The 20,037-nt window shown below is 45.7% G+C and overlaps 1 protein-coding gene across 7 annotated transcripts in view; it reads left to right on the forward strand.

Moving 5' to 3' along the window:
- The first annotated feature begins 4,048 nt into the window (after positions 1–4,048).
- RAPGEF1 (Rap guanine nucleotide exchange factor 1) overlaps positions 4,049–20,037 on the forward strand; it is an 84,324-nt gene continuing 68,335 nt past the window's right edge. For 4 of the 7 annotated variants that reach the window (XM_064727873.1, XM_064727874.1, XM_064727877.1 and 1 more), the window contains exon 1: positions 4,049–4,226. In XM_064727873.1, coding sequence (XP_064583943.1) covers positions 4,202–4,226 — 25 coding nt within the window. In that variant the 5' untranslated portion in view covers positions 4,049–4,201. Of the gene's footprint in view, positions 4,227–9,758; positions 9,843–20,037 lie in introns of all 7 variants that reach the window. The other 3 variants (XM_064727876.1, XM_064727879.1, XM_064727875.1) reach the window with 2 other exon arrangements.

Raw genomic sequence — 20,037 nt, forward strand, 5'->3', positions numbered from 1 at the left:
GTCCCAGTGACCTGAGTCTCTCCCTCCTGCCCACCTGGCTGTTGGCGTTTTACAGGTGGGGAAGCCCTGAAACATTGAGTGACCCACCCCAAAAATCCATCCAATGGATTTGCTGGTCTTGGAGTGGAGATTCATCTGGGGAACAAAACAAAACAACAAACCAAAGGTCAGTCACCAAGCAGGGAAGGACCAAGGTGTTTCAAGGTTGGGATGTTGCAATAGGACAAGGGGTAATGGCTTTACAATAAAAGAGGGTCAATTAAATTACATATAAGGAAGGAATTCTTTACAATGAGGGTGAGGAACCCTGGCACAGGTTCCCAGAGCAGCTGTGGCTGCCCCTGATCCCTGGCAGTGCCCAAGGCCAGGCTGGACAGGGTTGGAGCACAGTGAGAGGTGTCCCCAAACCCTTTCAGGGGGTTTGGAACTAAATGACCTTTAAGGCTCCCTTCCAACCCTGACAATTTCTATGATTCCATCACTCCTTGTCCCACCTGCAGGCAGAGGACAGCGAGCACCTGAGGGATGATCCCTGCCGGGCTTTTCTCCTCTTCCTCGCCCCGAGGCTCCTCCTGGCTGGGGCCGCGCAGGGCGGGGGGAGCCGGCGGCGCCCCCAGCCCCATGTGCCGGCAGATGCTGCCCTCTAGAGCCTGCACCCAAATCTCGCCTTTTTCCAAGGAAAAAGCTGCGAGGAAGCGAGCCCTGACAATCCTGACAGTCAGAATGGGAGAACCGGTGGAAACTCACCCCGGGGTGAGAGCACTCAGGGGGATCAGCCCAGGGTCATGGGGGATGCACAGGGGAGCCTGGACAATCTGCCCAGACCATCAGGTCTCCAAATAAAAATAAAAATTAAAATAAAATAAATAAATTAAACATAATAATAAAACTGAAACTAAAAATTAAAATAAAATAACAACAAGACAACAACAATAATAGTAGTAGTGGGAAGAAGAAGAGGAAGAAGAGGAGGAAGAAGAAGGAAGAGGAGGAGAAGAAGAAGAAAAGAAGGAGGACGAGGAGAAGAAGAAGAAGGAAGAGGAGGAGAAGAAGAAGAAGAAAAGAAGGAGGAGGAGAAGAAGGAGAAAAGGAGAAGAAGAAGAAAAGGAGAAGAAGAAGAAGTAGAAGAAAAGGAGAAGGAAAAGAAGAAGAAGGAGGAGAAGGAGAAGAAGAAAAGAAGAAGATATTACTAATTTTAGTATTAAAAACTGTATTTCCCTAAATAATTTCCCTTATAATAAGAAAAATAAATATAATTTATTTTAATACTAATACTAATTAGTAATTTAATACTAAATACTAATTTAATACTAAAATTAGTAATATTAATTAAAAACTAAAAAATACTAATACTGAATAGTAATTTAATTATAAAATACTAATTTAATACTACTAAATAATAATAATAACAACAATAATACTAATAATTTCCTTTTAAATAACTTCCCAGTTATTCCATGCTACTAAAGCCCACTCTGACAGGTTTTTTTGGGGTGAATGGCCACTACCCCCTGGGATTTCTGCAGGACAAACCCAGCAGAGCCCTGATCCCACAAGCGGGAGGGGAACAGGAGAGCAGGGCTGGGATGGGATCAGCCGGGATTTGGGCTGAGCCTCACTAGAGGGCAGGAGAGCTCTGTAACTGCGCAGCTCCAGCCTCGCCGGCACTTCTTGCACAATTTCCCCGTTCAGTGGGTCAGCTGTACAGCTCAGTGACTCAGGAAATGACCCTGTGGGGCTGCACTTTGTGGCTGTGGCTTTCCCTCGGTGCTGCCAGCCCGTCTGGGGCAGCCTCCAGAGAGGGGTTCCACCATCTGCAGCTTTTGCTCCCTGGGAGTTTCTCCCAGCGAAGAAATATTCAGGGAAGGAGGCTCCAGATGTTGCCCCCACACCTGGCACGTCTCTGGCTGCAAGGTGAACTTTAGCACTGTGCTCTCATCGGTAACAAAGCAGGTACCCAACATATTCTTCATTTCTTCTTCCTGATGTAGCATCAGCACTTGAAAATTTGGCTTTTTGTGGGGTGTTCAGCATTTCTCCCTCTTGAAGGCAACCAGCTCCTGCCATCCCTTTCCCTGTACCCAAATGTGCTGCAAGAACCATCCCTGTGGGTCTCACACCGCCCTGTACCAGCCTGAAAAGTGACATCTCTCTTCACAGACCTCCTCCTGCTCTCCAGCCACAGCTCTGCCCTTAACAACACGCTCAGATGGACACCATCAGCTCTGAGCTGTTTTTCCCCAGCTGACTCCAGGGGATATTTAGAAGCATCAGGTTTTCCCAGCGTTGTGAGTTACATCTCAATGCAGAAACCACGAGAGAAACTCCAGCATCCCCCGGAAGGCAACACATCATGGGCACAACGGGGCTTTTTATATCAGAGACTATGAAAAGACCTTCCAATTTAGTAGCTGTTCTGTTCATATCTCACATTATTGCACACACGCTCCTTCTCCCTTGCCCAAGCCTGAAAACGGGAGGGTGTAAGAATAGCAGCTTGTTACTTCATCTGTCTGCTTCCTGTGTGTACTCCCAGTCGGGTCTGCTCTCATTAGCATCACCCTCTGCAGCTCCCTGTTACTACTGCTCACTAATACCAGTGAGTCAGCACAGCTCAGCGTGGCTGCCACAGCCACCATTTACATCTGTGTGAGCCAGGGGAAAGCCTCCACCTAAATCTTGCTTTTTTAAAACAGGATTTATTAAGTAAATGCACTCAGGAGCTCTCCATAAGCCTCTCAACGAAAAAAATGGGAGAAAAATGCATACTCTGCCTCTTAGACATTTCCTGCTGTACCTTTTGCCTATCCCTGGGTGTGTGAGATGTTTAAACAGCTCATGAAGTCATTTTCAAAGTTGTGTGTAAGGAAAGCTTACAAAAATAGCAGCCTCGTGAATGATTTATTTGGTAAGGGAAGTAAACAACCTCTGACAGCTCACCAGGCTGCAGATTTATTGGCCCGTAGCACAGGGCTACCTGTAAGTCATTGTTGAGATGTTTGTCCCTAATTAAGTTGTAGAAATGAGTTCATTTCCAAACAGGACCATAATTATTTTATTATTGCCCGGAGCCCTCTCCCCGGGCTGTGCTGTCACCTCCCTGTGGAGTGAAGCCACTTGTCCCCAGGGAGCTGCCACTGCCACTGGGCTCAGATTAAAGCAGTGTGTGCTGGGGTGGCAGACACGGAGCTGGGGTGTCAGGGGACAGGAGCAGGATCACAGAGATAGCTGGGGCTGCTCTGGGCCTTCCAGCAGCCCTGCTGGGCAACCTGGGCTCACGTTTGCCTGCCCTGAGTGTGGGTTTGGATGCTGTGAGGATGCTCTGGTGTGACAGTGTCCACAGGGGTTTTCAGGATGAAAGAAGAGAGGTAGATCTGACTCCATGTTTCAGAAAGCTTGATTTATTATTTTATTATATATATATTACATTATAACTATACTGAAAGAATAGAATAGAATAGAATAGTTTCATTTCAAAAAGCTACCTAAGCTAAGAATAGAATAGAAAAGAATGATAACAAAGGTCTGTGGCTCAGACAGAGAGAGAGCTAGCTCTGCCGTGAATGGTCACTAATTCTAAACATCTACACGCGACCAAATCCTGATGTCCATCCCAGGATCCCGATGCCTATCCTGGGATCCCGATGCCCACCACAGGATTCCATCCCAGGATCCCGATAAGCCCATTCCTCGATCCCAGTGCTCATCCCGGGATTCCATGCCTTGATCCCGATGCCTATCTCAGGATCCCGATGCCCATCCCAGTTTCCCGGTGCCCACCCCAGGATCCCGGTGCCCACCCCAGGATCCCGATGTCCACCCCTCGATCCCGATGCCCATGCCAGGATTCCATCCCAGGATCCCGATGCCCATCCCGGCGTTCCATCCCTTGATCCCGATGTCCATCCCAGGATCCCGATGCCCATCCCGGGGCCCGGCCGTTCCGTGCCCGCCCCGCCGGCGGCCCCGCCCCGCGGTTCCCTTTGTGGCCGGGAGGCGGCGCCGGGCGCTGGGCGTGCGCGGCGGGAGCCCCGGGCCGCCCCTTCCCGTCGCGGCCCGCGGAGCGGGCAGGGGGCGGGCGCAGCTCCACGGCCGCCGCTGGAGCCGCTCCCGCATCGCGCCCGGCAGCAGCGGGAGCCCGGCAGCCCCGAGCGCCGGCTCCGTGCGCCGCCGGGCCTGAGCGCCGAGCGCCGGCTCCGACATGTCCGGCAAGATCGAGAAAGCAGGTGAGCGCCGGGAGGGAGGCCCGGGGCAGCCGGGAGGGGGGGACGCGCCGGGCCGGCCGCGCTCGCCGCCCGCCCCGCGGAGCCGCCGGAGGAGCCGGAGCCGCCGGGGCTGCGGGAGCTGCGGGAGGTGCCGGCGGTGCCGCGGGCCTGGCGGGCCCGGCGGGGCGGGGGGAGCCGCGCAGGGACCCCCGCGCCCGGCCAGGCTCCCCCGGGGGCTCCTGACAGCGCGGGCGGGCAGCGGGGCCGGGGCTGGGCCCGGGGCCGCGGGGGATGCTCTGCGCGTCCCCCCGGGGCTGCTCCCGCAGTGCCCGAGCGCTGTTTGGCTCGGGCTTTGTGTCTCCGCCGCGTTTTCCTTTTTCCTCGTTGTTTGCCTCTTTTCCCCCCTAGTTCCTTTATTTTATTTTTTGTGTTCTCGCACCCGTTCCGTCCTTGCCGTGCCGCCGAGCATCAGCACAGCCGGGCGCTGCAGCGCTTTGGGGCCTACAATGATTAATTTCAACTTCTCCCAACTTTCCTCTCCTGGTGTTTGTGCAGGATGAGAAAAGATGAGTCCGTGGGCAAATGTCAGAGGGACCTTGCAGGTTTTTTTCCTCCCTCTTCCCCTCTGCTGGGGTGCTCACGAGAGCCAGAGCCAGGGGAGGCTGCTGAGGTTCCTCCAGCTCTCACAAGGAAACGCTCAAGCACGGATCATATTGTCTCTCCGTGCTTCTGGAGTCGTGCCTGCTTCTCAGTTGTCACTTTAGATGGTTGAATGACCCTGTTTTTCTCTGTAGTGGGAGTAGTACGCTTAAAGATTCAATTAGTGTTGTGCAAATCAAGCGGCGAAGTTACGTAGTTTAATTATGTTGCATTTAATTAGCAGAGGAAGAAATCGATGCTGTTTTGTATATTTCATTGTGGGGAATGGCTCGGCTGTCTCCTCCTGGGTGAACGCGGGGCAGGAGCATCCAGGCTTCCCAAGGCAGGAGCATCCAGGCTCCCCAGGGCAGGAGCATCCAGGCTTCCCAGGGCAGGAGCATCCAGGCTCCCCAGGGCAGGAGCATCCAGGTTTCCCAGGGCAGGAGCATCCAGGCTCCCCAGGGCAGGAGCATCCAGGCTTCCCAGGGCAGGAGCATCCAGGCTTCCCAGGGCAGGAGCATCCAGGCTTCCCAGGGCAGGAGCATCCAGGCTCCCCAGAGCAGGAGCATCCAGGCTTCCCAGGGCAGGAGCATCCAGGCTTCCCAGGCAACAGCATCTGGCTTCCAGAGCAGGAGCATCCAGGCTCCTCAGGGCAGAAGCATCCGGTTTCCAGGGCAGGAGCATCCAGGCTTCCCAGGGCAGGAGCATCCAGGCTTCCCAGGGCAGGAGCATCCAGGTTTCTCAGGACAGGAGCATCCAGGTTTCTCAGGACAGGAGCATCCAGGCTTCCCAGGGCAGGAGCATCCAGGCTCCCCAGGGCAGGAGCATCCAGGTTTCCCAGGGCAGGAGCATCCAGGCTCCCCAGGGCAGGAGCATCCAGGCTTCCCAGGGCAGCAGCCAGGGATGCAGGAAGGATCCCCGGCTCCAGGGGATGCGGGTCGGTAGCATCTCCTCCTGGCCGTGCTCATCGCAGCCTGGTGTGCTCCGTGTGTTCCGCAGCGGCCCCGGGGGATGAGCAGCCTGCCAGCCGCCTCTCCGTGCAGCACCTCGGCGTGCTTCCAGCTCTCCGCGCTGAGTTACTGTCTGACAAGTGTGCTCGGCATCAGGGGACAAATGTTGCTCCAGAAATATCCCAGGTTAATCCCGTGCACCGTCCCTTTCAGAGGATCCCAGCGTAGTTTTGCTCCTGCTGAGCTTTTCCGTGCTTGTCCCTTACTCCAGCGAGCAGGGAAGGTGTTAGCAGAGTACACAGACCTCAGGCCAGCTCTGGAATAATTGCCACTTGTTTATGCTGGAGGTGAATTTGGCTTGGGATTTAGTAACTGTAGACAGTAATTACAGACGTATAAATAAGTGATCACGTTTTGTTTATTCGCGTGCAGTAAATAACCCTGGGAGAATAGTAAATAGAGCTCCACACCAGAGAGGCAGTGTGAGGAGTTCAGGCACAGGAAGATCACTCTGGAGACACACACAAACTCAGCACGGTTCCATAAACAATGGAGCAGAGAGGCCAAGAAATACCATATAAATATAAAATGCCATATAAAATACCATATAATAGCAATAAAATACCATATAAAAGTCATACCCTGCACAACCGAGAGACCAGCCACACTGAGCTCCCACTGAAGAATTCAAGGATGGTGCAAGATCCATCCCCAGGTTGGTGCTGTGAGTGTGCAGGTGGAAGATGCAGTGGGAGAAGCCCTGATGCAGGGACATTTGTTCTAGTGGAAGGCTATCACAGTGATGATTTGCTGAACAAGAGAAACTATAAATCTGTGAATCTCTCATCTTTCAACTGCTTATACTTTCATTTCTTTAGGAAGGATATTAAAAAAAAAATAATAATCCAGTCCAAATATAAATGGGAAGAGAAGAGACGGGAAAGGAGGGCTGGGAGCCAGCTGTTCCAGAGCAGCACTGTCTCCATCTCTGTTCCTGAGTGTTTGAACTTCTGATTGACACAAACAGTTTGGTTAATAGCGTCACCGAATAAACACAGCCTGTAACACCACAGCCGCTCAGGGGTAATGTTTGTCAAAACGTGTACAGTAGCAGAACAAAGGATACAGGCTCATGAAACAAACGCTGTGAGGTCCAAGGTCTGTGCATTCATGTACATTTGAATTTATTTTTCTTACAGGGTCAGAATTTCATGCATTATGTTATAAATAAAATAGACTATTGCCTGGTCACAAGCCATGGTGACAAACTTTGGAGTGGGCTTTGGTTTAACTTGTGTGTCCATCTAGACAGCCTGCTGGAAAAAAATGTGTTACCCCTTGCAGGGTTAGACCCCCAGAGACCCTCAAACATCTGCTCCCCCGGTCCTTAACTGAAACACCTTGTTGGCACTCAATAAAAAACAATAATAAATGATTAGAGATAACAGCTTCCATCCTGTCCATGAGGGAAGAGCAGACAAGGCTCCCTCTGGAGCCTCTCAGTGCTGCTGTTTAATCAACAGAAGGGTCACTGTAGAGCAATTCAGAGCTGTGCTTTGCAGTGAAGGGCAGCCATCTGGTAGTGTAGGGGAAGATGGGGTTTGCTGGTGTTAGAGCCCCTGCTTTGTTAGGCTCCCACCAGGAGACTTCCAGACACTTTTCCAAAGCAAAACCCTCCTTGGCTGGAAGAGGAAGAATGGCCATTGGCTTCTCTTTACTCCAGAACTGTGACTTTTTGTCTTCACTTTCAGAAAATATTTGCTCTCTCCCTTTTTGATGTGAAATCCAAAATAGAGATGCCAAGAAAGAGCAGAGAAGGTCACAGATTCTGCTTTGGTTTCCCGTTACCATGGCGATGCACGAATTCCTGTTTTTATTTACCTGATGGATTACGTGCTGCAGGGAATTCAGCTACTCTGCATCATTCAGGGAGAGTAAGGGAGGAGTTAGACACCAAAAGCTTGTCATGAAACAAGTCAAAAATGCCCTTTTATTAAAACCAAAGAACATATGGGTGCCATATTTTGAAGGTTTATTCTACTTGGTGTTTTCAGTCTTAGTCTTGTTATTTCTTTCAGGGTTTTCATTTCCCTTGTGAACTTGTTTTTTCAATAGCTGCCTGCTGAAGGTTGTTTGAGAGAGCTGTTTCAGGTGTTAGGTACCTGGAGTGCAGGCAGTCATCTCTGTTCTGCTCAGGACTCATTGGGATGTGTTTATTCCCAGTAGACCACAAACAGTATTGGCTTTACTTTTTACTCATAAGCACTTGCCTGATAAGCAAATTCACCTCAAATTGTCATCCTTTAGTATTGGTTGGATAAACATCTAGGGGTAATTCCAGGAGAACTCTGTTCTTAAGAAAATGACAAAATTGAAGAAGCAATTCAGGAGGTCACATTATTCCCATCTTTGTAGGAATTTAATGTTCTATTTGGAGCCCTCCGTGCCAATTTATGTGATCCTGAATTGTTCATCTGCGGATGTTTTTGTACAAATGTGAAGTTTCCTGGAGATTTTGTTTTTGCAGAGGGTATATTTTGAACTGTCATCATGCCTTGGATCATTTTATGGAAATCAGCCTGCCTGTTTTATATACCTGTTCAGTTTTATGCAGTTTCTCTTTGTCTATCAGGCTTAGGTGGGTTACTAGGCAGGACTGTCTCAGTCCTGTTGTGCATTCACAGCTGTACCATATTTCTCAATATTAAGTGAGGGGTTTCAGGTTAGAAAATTTTGCAGTTGACCAGCTTAAGTGCTTCTCTGCTTGTGATTTTCAAGCAAAATAGGAGTTACCTGGAAATCTAAAATTTAGACCCTTCAAAAAACTTCTCTCTCAACCCCAAAGGTAATTCAGTTCCAATTCTTCCTTCGTCAGGCTTTTAGCACCTCCTGTTTCCTCCTGTGTGCTGCTCCCATAGAGACATCCCACGTGTGTTTTACTGTAACTTCTTTAAACAGCACCAACCATTCAGGCTGTGTTGTATTGCACTAAATAGTTTATTTAGTTGTTGTTTTTGTTCTGGGTGTTTGGTAATTTTCACATGGTCAGGTACAAGATGATCGCTGGTTTCTACAAAATGGCACAAGGAGCAGAATTTGGCATCTTTTGTAGGCCACTGTAGGCTGACAGGTGGTGTGTTCCAAAATGCTGCAGGATTGAGATGGTCTTAGCAGTTGTAAGAAGGAAGTGGGCAAGGAGTGGAGCAAGAAGACAGCTGAAGGCTGCTGGAATGTGAAGCAGCTGGGTTGTGCCTTAGTCAGTGAAAATCAGAAACTGGAAACAATTGCTGAATTTATTTTCAGCGTAAGCAATCGTTTTCCTTGAACCACAGTGACTAAATATATCTGTTGGTTGTGATTTTTATGTGGTGGTAACTCACTGGCTCTTGCTAAACTCCTGGCAGGACAAGAGAGGAGTGGAAGTTCACTGTCAGTCAAGATCGTAAAACAAATATCCCTCATTTAGATCTCTTGATTCACTTGTGTGGCTCTGCTTGCTGCAATGTATTGCCTGAGTGGAAGAAACCTGGGTGTTTGTTTCTAGGGAAGGGAGTCAATCTGTAACTCCTCTTTCAGGTTTCCTTGGGGTTCTGTTAATATTTTTGGAAGTTTTGAATTGCAGTTGATGTTCTAGTAACTCTAGTGTAGGTGCAGGTAGAGTCTAATGCAAAGGTGTGGTCTTTCTTTTTAAAGAAATATACATTAAGACCTAATTTATTGCAAAGTGGAAAGCCTGAGGGTAGAATTGGCAAAATGAGCTTTGCTGTTGACTTACAATCTTTGGAAGGAGAGCATTCCATCCAGAATCTTAACAGCATTTGAGCTGCGAGTGAAGGAACACGAGGAGTTAACTTTCTAAACTTCATTTTAAAGAAGCTGGAGAGATGTTGTCCCTTCCTTGGCAGAGGCATTTGATGGCTGATCAGGTTTAATTCAATCACTCAATCATTTATGTGTATTATAGGTAGCTCTCAGTTGAGCTAGTGGGAGCTGGAGTTGTTTGTTACCGTAGCACCCAGTTTGGAAGATCCCTTGTACCCCAGCAAAGGTAAGATGATAAAGAACATTTTCTGTCTTTGTGCCAGATAAAACACCTGAAACTATGTTGTATATTAAAAATAACAAATTACATGTCAGAATTACAGGGAAGGTGATTTAATAGCCTCCTTCCTCTCTCCCCCTCCTCACCACACCCATCATTTTGCATAGTTTGAATACATGTAGTGGATGTAACTTGTTCAGTTTTCCAAAGCATACAGTCACAACATTTTTTCTGCTGGAGCTCAAGATTTGGGATCTTTTGCTAGTTTGGGAAGCTCTTGTCCTCTGTGTATTGTTGCTTAGCATGAAATGAATCCTTCCAGCTTATATTCTGCCTGTAGAGACATTACATTATCTAGAGAAAAATCCTATACATGGAGAGAGCTCCTTCAGCTTCTCAGATTTGTGACAGAATAGGCTTTTCTCTATGAAAAGAATTGAAAATTTATTATGCTGTAAGTGCCTGAAATCTTGAAAAATTCTGCTTTGGAGTTACATTTTTCCTTTTTGTTTGTTAGCATATGACTATGGGATTCAGCCAGTGTCATGGAAAGAATATTAAAATCACATAGTTATTGCAAGGATATTAGCTTAGTTATTTGTAATTTTTGTCTTACTGGTTACAGTTGAGAAAAATTGTAGAACATAATGGGATGAGGGGATGGTAAGGGAGAACAGTGTGTCATTCTCAGGGCTTGAAATCAGAGGAAAAGGGAGAACAGGTTGAAGGAAAACTAGATTTATTGTCTTTGCAAGTTTGAATTTGCAGCCCCAGCACTGGAAGGTGTATAAAGAGGTGGCCAGAGAAGGAAAAAGGAGCATCACATGTGGATGGAATGGGTTGAAAGATGAGAAAATTGAGAGGATGCCCAATCCAGCAGTGATGGGAGAGGAGGGAGCAGGGGCTGAGTTGCGTGCGAGGAGAGCAGAGAGGAGGGGACCAGAGGATGGCAGAGGGGAAATCAGGCAAGGAGGACGTTCCCAACAGCTTCCATGGAGTCTGTTCCAAGGCACAGAGACACAAGATGAATTTCAGCAGTCCGGAAAAGCTGCAGGAATCCTGCAGGTTGGGACGTGCTGCCAAAGGAATGTTCTGCACTTGTGCTGTTCACGTTTTGCTGCATCCTGACAAATTACAGCTTTATTCCCTGACCCACTGCATCCACTCTTAAAAATGCATTTCCAATCTCTTCTTAAGGTGTCTGACACTGGCAGTGACAGAGCAAACAATTTCATCTGTGTGAGTGAGAAATGATGTCCTCACATGTTCTGTGGAGCAGCCTGAGAAGGCTGATGGATCACATTATTGATCTGCTTTTATTTGGGTTGCATATTTCAGTGAAAGCTCTCCAGCTTGGAAACAGTCTCTTCATGTTAAATCCCTTTGCTGTTTGAGCTGCTAGCACAGCTCACCTTCTGTGGCGTTTGTAAGAAAATGTTTCCTTGTGAGAGCAAGGGAGAAGTGAATAGAACCAAGTAGAGGGAAAAGCCTTTATCAGAGTGTTCACTTGGTGTTGTGGGAGGTACAATATTCACAGGATTTGGGAGGACTGGTTCTCCTACACCTCTTTTCTATTGTATCATATTTAGGAAACTCTGAGAATTGATAAGAGGTATATTCTAAATAATTTTTTGGTTCCAATTTTATAACCACACTGAGGGTCGAATGAGCACAGGTGGCACTGAAGAAGAGATTTCTTAATTACAGAAATGAGGCTTTTCGAATTGAAAAAAAAATCTTATGTTTTGTATTATCTTACTTTATCTGGGTGGCAGTGTCTGCTGCTTTGGGTAGAGTTTTTCTTCTGGTGCCATGAAAATGCTGTGCACTTTGTGATGTAAGTTAACATCTTGGCATGGCCATCAGTTCCTCTGAGGAAATCCTAATCCATTATTCTGCCCAGGGAGAGAGGTTAAAGCTTGCTTGCACTCTCATGCTCTCATTCTTTCTCTCTGAAGGCTTCATGGGGGGATGCCCTTTGTTGAGTACTTAACATATTCACTGAACCAGTCCCATTTATATTCTAAACAAGATCTTTAATTTCATCCCTGACGTGTACGAAATCTTGGGGTTTGAAAGAAAATTTTCTTTTTTAGGCTTCTGGAAAGAAAGGAAAAAATCAGTGGAGGTTAAAATCAAAGAATAGTTGCTCACAGCTGGTAAGGTTGGAGGAAGCAGATACTGCAGCTTGGTTGCTTGATTAAACCTTGATAGAATTTTACTGGGAGACTGAATAAATAGTTCTGTATCCACTCAGCTGTACTTTGCAGGGAGTCTTTAATAATTAAAATAGGAACCAAAACAAGTGTGTTCCAAATGTGCAGCACATATTGTTTTATCCCTTGTCTTCTGATGGGTTTTTTTGGGTCCTGTCTGTGCTGCCCAAGAGGTTCTGCAGTAGCCTCAGGAATTAATTCCATATTTAGAAAGTTTCCTTTACGAACCAAATGTAACAAAGGGCACCCAGGGAGATCAATATTGCAGTTCTGGTTGTAGAGTACATTCCAATCAATTCTGGAGAGCAGAGCTCAGTGAATCCATCTGACAATGGGTTCAGTTAGCAGGACAATACTGTTTAAACACAGTTTTTCTTGGGTGTTTTATGATCCTTTCAGTTGTGCTCCAACCATATTAACTTTGTCAGTTTGAGCATTTTGCCTTTTTTTTTCCTTTTCAATGCTTAATGCAGCCTTGCTTTTCACATTCGACAGTGATGTGTGCTGCAACTTTCATATACAAAAAAATGAAATATCCCTTTTTGGATATATCTTTTCCATCTTATTTTTTTTAAGTCTACATTTTCTATTTTTCTTAGTAGAATTATATATAAGAATAATACATTTGAGGAACTAGGGAATTCTGCCAAAAGTTTTAGTTAGAACTCATCCATGAATTTACAGGGATTTGCAGAAAATGTAGAGCACTGGTTTGTGCAGGAGGTGGTTTGTTTGTATAAATACCCTTGAAAGGTCACATGAAATCAGATGTTCAGGCTGATGCCAGATTTTTGACAGAGCATGGTAGGAACAGTGCAGGGGTTGAGTTTAACTTTTACTGCTTGGAATTGCTTCTCCAGAGCTGCTGTGTGGGAAAAAATTGTGGTACCCAAAACCATGATGCATCTGAAAGTCACATGACTTTAAAAAAACCCCACAATCTTGTATCATTATAAGCAATACCTAGAAACTAACTGACAAACTGAGGTGGGGAGTTTCTCTGTTTTCAGCTCAGTTTTTGTGTTCTTTTTCTGTGTGTAGCTGTTTGCTCTTTCTCATTAGAATCAGTGCCACTTCTCTCCCCTGCTCTGTCTGGGATGTTGTTTTACAGGAGAAACACTTTGGAACATTGTGGAATCACTCTGTTAAAGTGATGGAGTGAATTTAAGGAATGGTGTTTAAAGTCCATGAGCTGGCGCTCTCAACTCTGGCCAGTTTTGTGATATTCAGGTGCACAAAATCCCTTTAAAAAACCAGGGAGTTTTCATGCATAACTTGGCACATCTCTCAGAGATAAGTTTGCTCCTTGTCTGCACCTCTCTTCCTTAATCTGTAACATCCTTACATAAGGCAGTGTGATAGTTCATCCATCCTCTGTTACAACTCTTGGTTTTACTGGCCAATTTCTGTCAAAATTTGCGAAGGAATGGATATTAAAATTTATTTAAATTTCTGCACATCTTCTGAAGAAGGCTGAGGAGATAAGAGAGGCTTCAAAAAGGGCCTTCATTATGGCAAAATTGAAAATGTAGCTGTCTGTGTTTGTAGCCATTTGGCAAACGTGACTTGTGAACGGCCTGGAATGGGGAATGACAAGGAAAAGCAAAATCTTTGGGGAAAAAAGCAAATAATGTGTGTTTTGGAGACAGTTCAGAGGGCAGTGAAGGGTGGGCTGCCAATAAAGGGCTGGTAACAATTGCAGGGCAAAGAAACACTTAAAAACCATGCAAGGAGAGAATTTGTACTTGTTAACTCTCTATGCCTATTTCCAGGTAGCCTTTAAACAAAGATGGTTTTGTTCCTGTGTGTCTTGGGTGAAAGCACTTGCATAAATTCCCTAAATATTCATTGGCAGCACTTATTCTTAGATTTTATCCCGAAACACAACCTGCTTCATTAGACCTCAGAGGTGAGGTGTGTGTTTCACTCAGAGGGCTCCCTGGGGACATCAGGTGCACCACAAGTGATACCCAGGAGAATTTCCCTGAGCTTCCATTTGGCTGGCAGCCTGCTGGGTGTCAAGCTCCAAACCCTATTTTGCTCTGGGCAGAGGAATTTATCTATAAATCCTGAGGGTCTTTTGGCAGCAAGGTGTGTAAGGGTGTTAGTAACACTAAAAAGAATGTTGGAAGGGTGTTGATTGCCTGTGTCATTGCTTGGATAATTCTCAAGCTCTGTAAGGACTAAATAATTGTGCCTAAGGTTAGAACCATTGGTTATCCACTCTGTTGGAACACCAGTGGTAATGTCACCAAAAAATTCCCCCATCCACTGTGGGCACAGCTGCTTCTGGAATTATTCCCAGCATGCATGAGCTGTTAATATGGCTGTGGGTCAGCATCCTGATCCAAGTCTGCAATGCCTGCAGAGCACCCTTTTCACCAATGCTACCAGGCTTGTCCTGTGAGAGGGCTCAGATTTTCCACTGAAGGAGAGGTCAGGCCTTGGAATGAGTTGCCCAGAGAAGTGGTGGAGTTTCTGTCTCTGGAAGTGTTCAGGAGATGTCTGGATGTGGCTCTTGGGAATGTGGTTTTGGGGAGATGATGGCTGACACTTGGATCAGATCATCTTGAAGGTTTCTTCCAGCCTTGGTGCTCCTGTGGTTCTGACAGCTAACAGGCTGTTAGTTTTATTGTTACTGTTAATTTGTTTTTACCATTTAATTCTTTTCAGATGAGATAATTCACATCTAAAAGCTTTGGCAACATAGTACACTAAGTTTCAAATATTATCATAATGGAAAAGAGTCATACTAGAAATATTAGTACCCAGTTGTATACATTTAATGAAATTGTTATTCAAAGCTTTTATGTCCAAAACAGTAACACTGGTTTGTGTTGATGCTGCATGCTCTGATCTTAACCTTTGGGATGATAACAAAGCACAAAAAACTGGCTCTTCCTGCATCCTTTGCCCTTGAAGGAGTCATTTGGTTAAATTCCTTAATATTTTTGCAGCTGTGGTTGTGGTTTATTAACTGATGCTGCCTTGAAGAACAGTGTGTGTCTGCAGCAAAGTTTTCATTACTCATCTGTCAATACTTGCAGAGTAAAACAAATGGGTCTGAGTAGAGGTTTCTCCTCTTCAGTCTAAATAGTTTCTTTCCCTCCATCCCTGCTGTTTTACCCAAGAGAGTAGAGAACAGTTTTGAGGCAGTGAGTGCAGAGTTGGTCTCTATTGGATAGGAAGGTCTGGCCTGCTTGGTCTGTCAGGATTATTTTAAGCCATGATGTTTAGAATTTATTAAAAGAACTAGAGGGAATTAAAAACATCTCTTTTTCCCCAAAATATTCTCACTTCTACAGCTGTGAAATGCCTTTTATCCTGATTCATACCAGCTGAAGAATCTCCTGTATTTCTCTTTTGCAGTCGGTAAAATATGATTTTGGGCCAGTTTAACAATTTGCTTGTCAGGAGAAATCTGGGTGAGTTTGGTTTGGTTTTGGTTTGGTTTTGTTTTAACATAGTCCTCCAAATTGAAAATCAGATAACCCAAGACTATGACATCTGTGTTTACTGATGCAAACTACAAGTTCTGCAGTAATTGCCTTGGCCTTTGGGTGAAATGAAGGAGGCAGTTTATCCTGGGTTTTTATGGGGATATTTCTGTATGATAACTGCAGATGAAGAGCACATCTTATTTGGAAGATAGCAGGGATGTCACCTCTGGGAGGTGAAGGGCATGAATTTCGTGCTGGTGAGTGGAAGGAACTGGAGGAGCTGCTGTGATTGAGCAGTGGATAGAAAATGCTCTGGTGTCCCAGGGCAAAGTGAAGGATGAGCTATAATAAGTAGGGGAGGAGCACTTGCAGAATGCAGGGGTCTGACTCACTTGGCCACATGCTTCTCTTGAGTTTCACACTTGGCTGGGACAAATATCAAAGGGAGTAGCAGCCAGGCTAGTGAGCAGAGGTCTGTGCTGACCTCTCTCTGTGCATGTGCTTTGGGGAGAAATACCAGAGTCCTTGTCTCCTTCTCCTGTTGTGCAGGATGGTTTTCCTTTCTTCTGTCCTACTCCAGAAAATCAGGGTGGTGGGAAACCTCACATGGCAGTTCCCTGGGCATGAAGGTGTAAAGAGCTAACCCCAGCCCAGTAAAGGTGACTCATAACTGGAGCACTCTGTGCCTTCATGATGTTGGCTGGTAAATTTGGGCTGGCTTTCTTAGCAAATGGAGCTGCCATCAACTGCATTTTAAAATCTGTCCAGCAGGAGATTGCTCTGAGAGTGGAAGGAACCTAAACCTCTGCCAGACCTAGCTGTGAGCATGAGGACCTAGTTTGGAGATAAAAACTGATTAGTGGATAATTCCCCCAGAATGAATAATCTCTGCCTTAAAAGATGAGTTGCAGATGGTTTTGGATGAGAGAGGGAGAGAGATCAGGTTTAAAATGTCATTCTTTCAGTAACCTGAATCTCCTGACCTTACGTGACACTGCAGAGATGATTTCAGCCGAGTAAGACCAGGAGGAGAGGCTGGCTGGGATGTGTGGCCAGTGCTTCCTGCCTTGGGCTGACCCTGAGCCCCAGTGTTATATTTACCTGCTAGTTTGAGAGGTCTTTCCCTCCACAAGGTCAAGGAAAGCTTCCAAAATAGAGGGAAGAGCCATTTGTAATTCACCAAGTGAGGATTAGTATCTGACATGACTTCTTGAACTATTTTCAGATTGGTTATGTGTCTGCTGATCTTTCACCTTTGCAAAGGTAACAGCACTTGTGTGTTTGCCTGTCCTTGACTGGAAAGGCTGCAGAAAACAAAACTGAAACTTAAAACTAGGTTAAGGACTATTATGAGCGAGCTGTGTCAATAAAAGCCATCATTTTGTGTAGCTGTGCAGCTTTTCAAATTACTCCAGCGAGACTCTCTTTACAAATGCTTTTGTGTTTTGTCTGTTGACTCATCCATCTCAACACTCACAGTAACATTTCAGTGCTGTCTTATAAAGCCAGTGATTGAAACAAGGCTGTTCTTGGGCTGGTTCATCAACAGATGCAATTAATACAATGATGTTTGTTTTGACACCCTGGCTCACTGGCAGCATTGTAAGCAGCATTGCTATGCGAGGAGATGGCTGTGGTTGAGGGCTCCGTGTACAGGCAGCTCACTCAATATTTGTATTCAGCTTAAAGTCAACATTGAAAGAGTTTCAGACCTCTCCTAAGCTGGCAAACAGGCTCACTGGTGCTACCAGTGATGTTAACAAAAGGGCAAATCATAATCTGCAGCACTTCTAATTTATTTACAGTCTTATAAAACGCTGGGTTTTCGTTCTGTCAGAGAGCACCACAAGTATAAAAGGAAAGCTCAGAGGGATTTTCTCCTCGTGCGAGTCTGGGAAGGTGGTGAAGGAAATACGATTTGAACTCAGATATTTATTCTTTCAATAGAACAATGTCAGTCCCAGACCAGTGCTTCTCAGATGTGTTTTACCCTGGGAACTTGTGTGAAATGTCTTCCTTTTCAGCTATTTCATTTTTAGCTGTATACAGGGTGTAACCATTGTTTAAGGGAGTGTCCGTGGCATGGAGCCAGTTGATATCTAAACCCTATCATGAATTGTTTTAAAGAGAGTATGATTTTCTGTACTGAGATATATTGATGACTATTTTTCAGGGCAGGAAGTACCTGCTGACTCCAGCAGTTGCCAGAGCAGCTGTTCATTATGAGTAAGCCACAGAAAAAATCTTGTGAAAGCCCTAATATTTCTAGGAAGCAGCTCAAGCTTAAATGATCAGTCTAGTTAAGCTATATGAAGAACTGCTTTTGTATTTTCACTTGTCTGAAATTTTATATTGGGGGAAAAAAAATTCTGGTTCTTAGGGTATCAAAGTCTGTAGGACAGTTTATAGAGAGGTATTTAACTTCAGGCTAGTTAATATTTGTTAAGGCTTGCCTGGACACTCCCCAGACTCTTGCTCCAGGGTACAAATTTAATTGATTTATTCCATGTTGAGTTAATGCAGCAGTTTCTGTTTCTGCAGGTAGGCATCTCTGCTGCTTTGAGCATTTGGCTTTGAGCATTCTCTGCCATTGTAGAATGCTGTGACCCAGCCTGGGTTTTTACCAGGACCTGTGTTAGGCCAGGCACTCACTGGAAGTGCAGTCAGCTCCCTGTCCTGAGCTTCCTAAAGAGCAAGTTGGGACTTCTTTTGTTATATTCTCTGTTTTTAATCACAGAGCTGACTTCTGATGAGATTATATATAGATTTCCATAGCTTTCCGCCAAAAGATTTGTTTTGAATTAATGAACGTTTTTGTGAATTTGTGTAGTTGACATTTTCTGGAAAAATAAATTCTGATTTTGGACCAGACCCCTCTGATCAGTACCAGGTGTGAGCAGCAGGATCAGAGGGCTCATCCAGGGTGTTGGAGGTTGTAGCAGCACTGCTGACCTTTGGCTCACGGAAAAAACAATGAGCAAGGAGTACAGTGCTCCAGATGTGAACCTGTCTGGAAACTGAGTGTGCAGAGATAAGCTGCTGATGGAAACACCCTCTCCTCTACAGCTTCTGCATTATCCAGGTGAACCCAGAGTCATAGCTCAGCCTCTGAGATTCCTCCAGCCCAAGTTCAGTTCACTTCCCTCATTCTCCATTTGGATTGCTTTTAATTTTGTTTTGTCTCTTGTTGTCTCCGATACCAGGATATGATTTCTTCTTTGTCAGCTCTCCCTCCCCTTTGTTTCTCTTAGTTTGCAGGTTTTTTGGATGGTAACACTCAGATTGCTTGTGGTGCATCCTCTGTGTCACAAGGTTTTGACTCAGCAGCGTTGTCCTGGAGATGTGCAGGGATGTGCCAGTGGTACATGTGTCACAGCCAAAGATCATCCTTACACATCTTGCCCAAGCAGCAGAGCTCCTCCTGCTGCTAAATGCAACTCTAGGGTCATGGTTTATGAGTGGTAACAATGGGAAGTGTGGGATGTTCTGGCTTATTTTGAGATCAAGATTTCATTTCCCTTGCATTAATTCCATGAATCAAAAAGGAAAATGTGTAATGCTTAGTGTTCACCTAGAACTTTACATTTTTAGAGCATTGTGCAAACATTTCTTCTGTACTTCTGACCTCATGGTGGGTGGTGATGGAAAGTTCTGTCAGTAGTGAGGTAAGGACAGTGAGTTCAAGTCCTGCCCTCCTTTCATTTCTGCTGTGCTTCCACTTGGTACTGTGGGCAGATGATCTCTACATCTCCAAGAGCTTCTGTGGGCTTTTCAGTCATCACTGGAGCTGTGTAGCCTGTGAGTGGGTTGTTAATTCATGTTTTAGGGTTGTCATTAGGATGTGACAGTGGCAGCCCCAGTGCTGTGTGGTGGTGACATCTCTCTGCGTGAGAAGACCAAGGTGATGCCTGCACAGATCATGCCACCTAGAGGAATGCAGCTGGCAAGCCTGCAGCATCGCTGTGCTGCCAAAATTTTGTTGGTTGTGCCAGTGAGGTGTTGAGACCTTCTCCAAGCCATGCCCTTTGTGGCATCACCTCACAGTCCTTCATGGTGTCAGGTGAGAGAAGGTCCCTCCACAGGCAGCTCTCCATCAACTCAACTAACATTTCTTAGCTTTTTACACAAAACTGCTTTTCCCAACTTAGCCTCCTAAATGTTGATCCTCATCCTTCCCAATGGCTCAAGAACCTGAAATTAAGTTGTGGATCTCACTTTGCATTCTCCAGGAATTAGGGTGAGGAATCTAGTACAAGGTGTGATTTGATGGGATAACGTTCTCCAAGCTCTGTGCTTTTTTTGGCTTGTATGTTGCAATTTCTTTTGTGGGAGACTGTTAAATTTCCCAGAAGATTATCCTAATTTCCAGAGTCTCAAAGTCTGAATTGTAATTAAGCACTTAATTTGATGAGGGCTTTTAGATGTCTTGCTAGTCTACTGGCAGCTTGGGGAAATACTTCCATCTTCCTCCCAGCTTCTCTTGCATAGGTTCAAGCTCAGAAGGCTGGGATATATTTAGAGCTGGCAGAACTGCCAGCCAGGCCT

Source organism: Zonotrichia leucophrys, chromosome 17, assembly GCF_028769735.1.
Source record: "Zonotrichia leucophrys gambelii isolate GWCS_2022_RI chromosome 17, RI_Zleu_2.0, whole genome shotgun sequence".
NCBI classification, from domain to species: Eukaryota; Metazoa; Chordata; class Aves; order Passeriformes; family Passerellidae; genus Zonotrichia; species Zonotrichia leucophrys.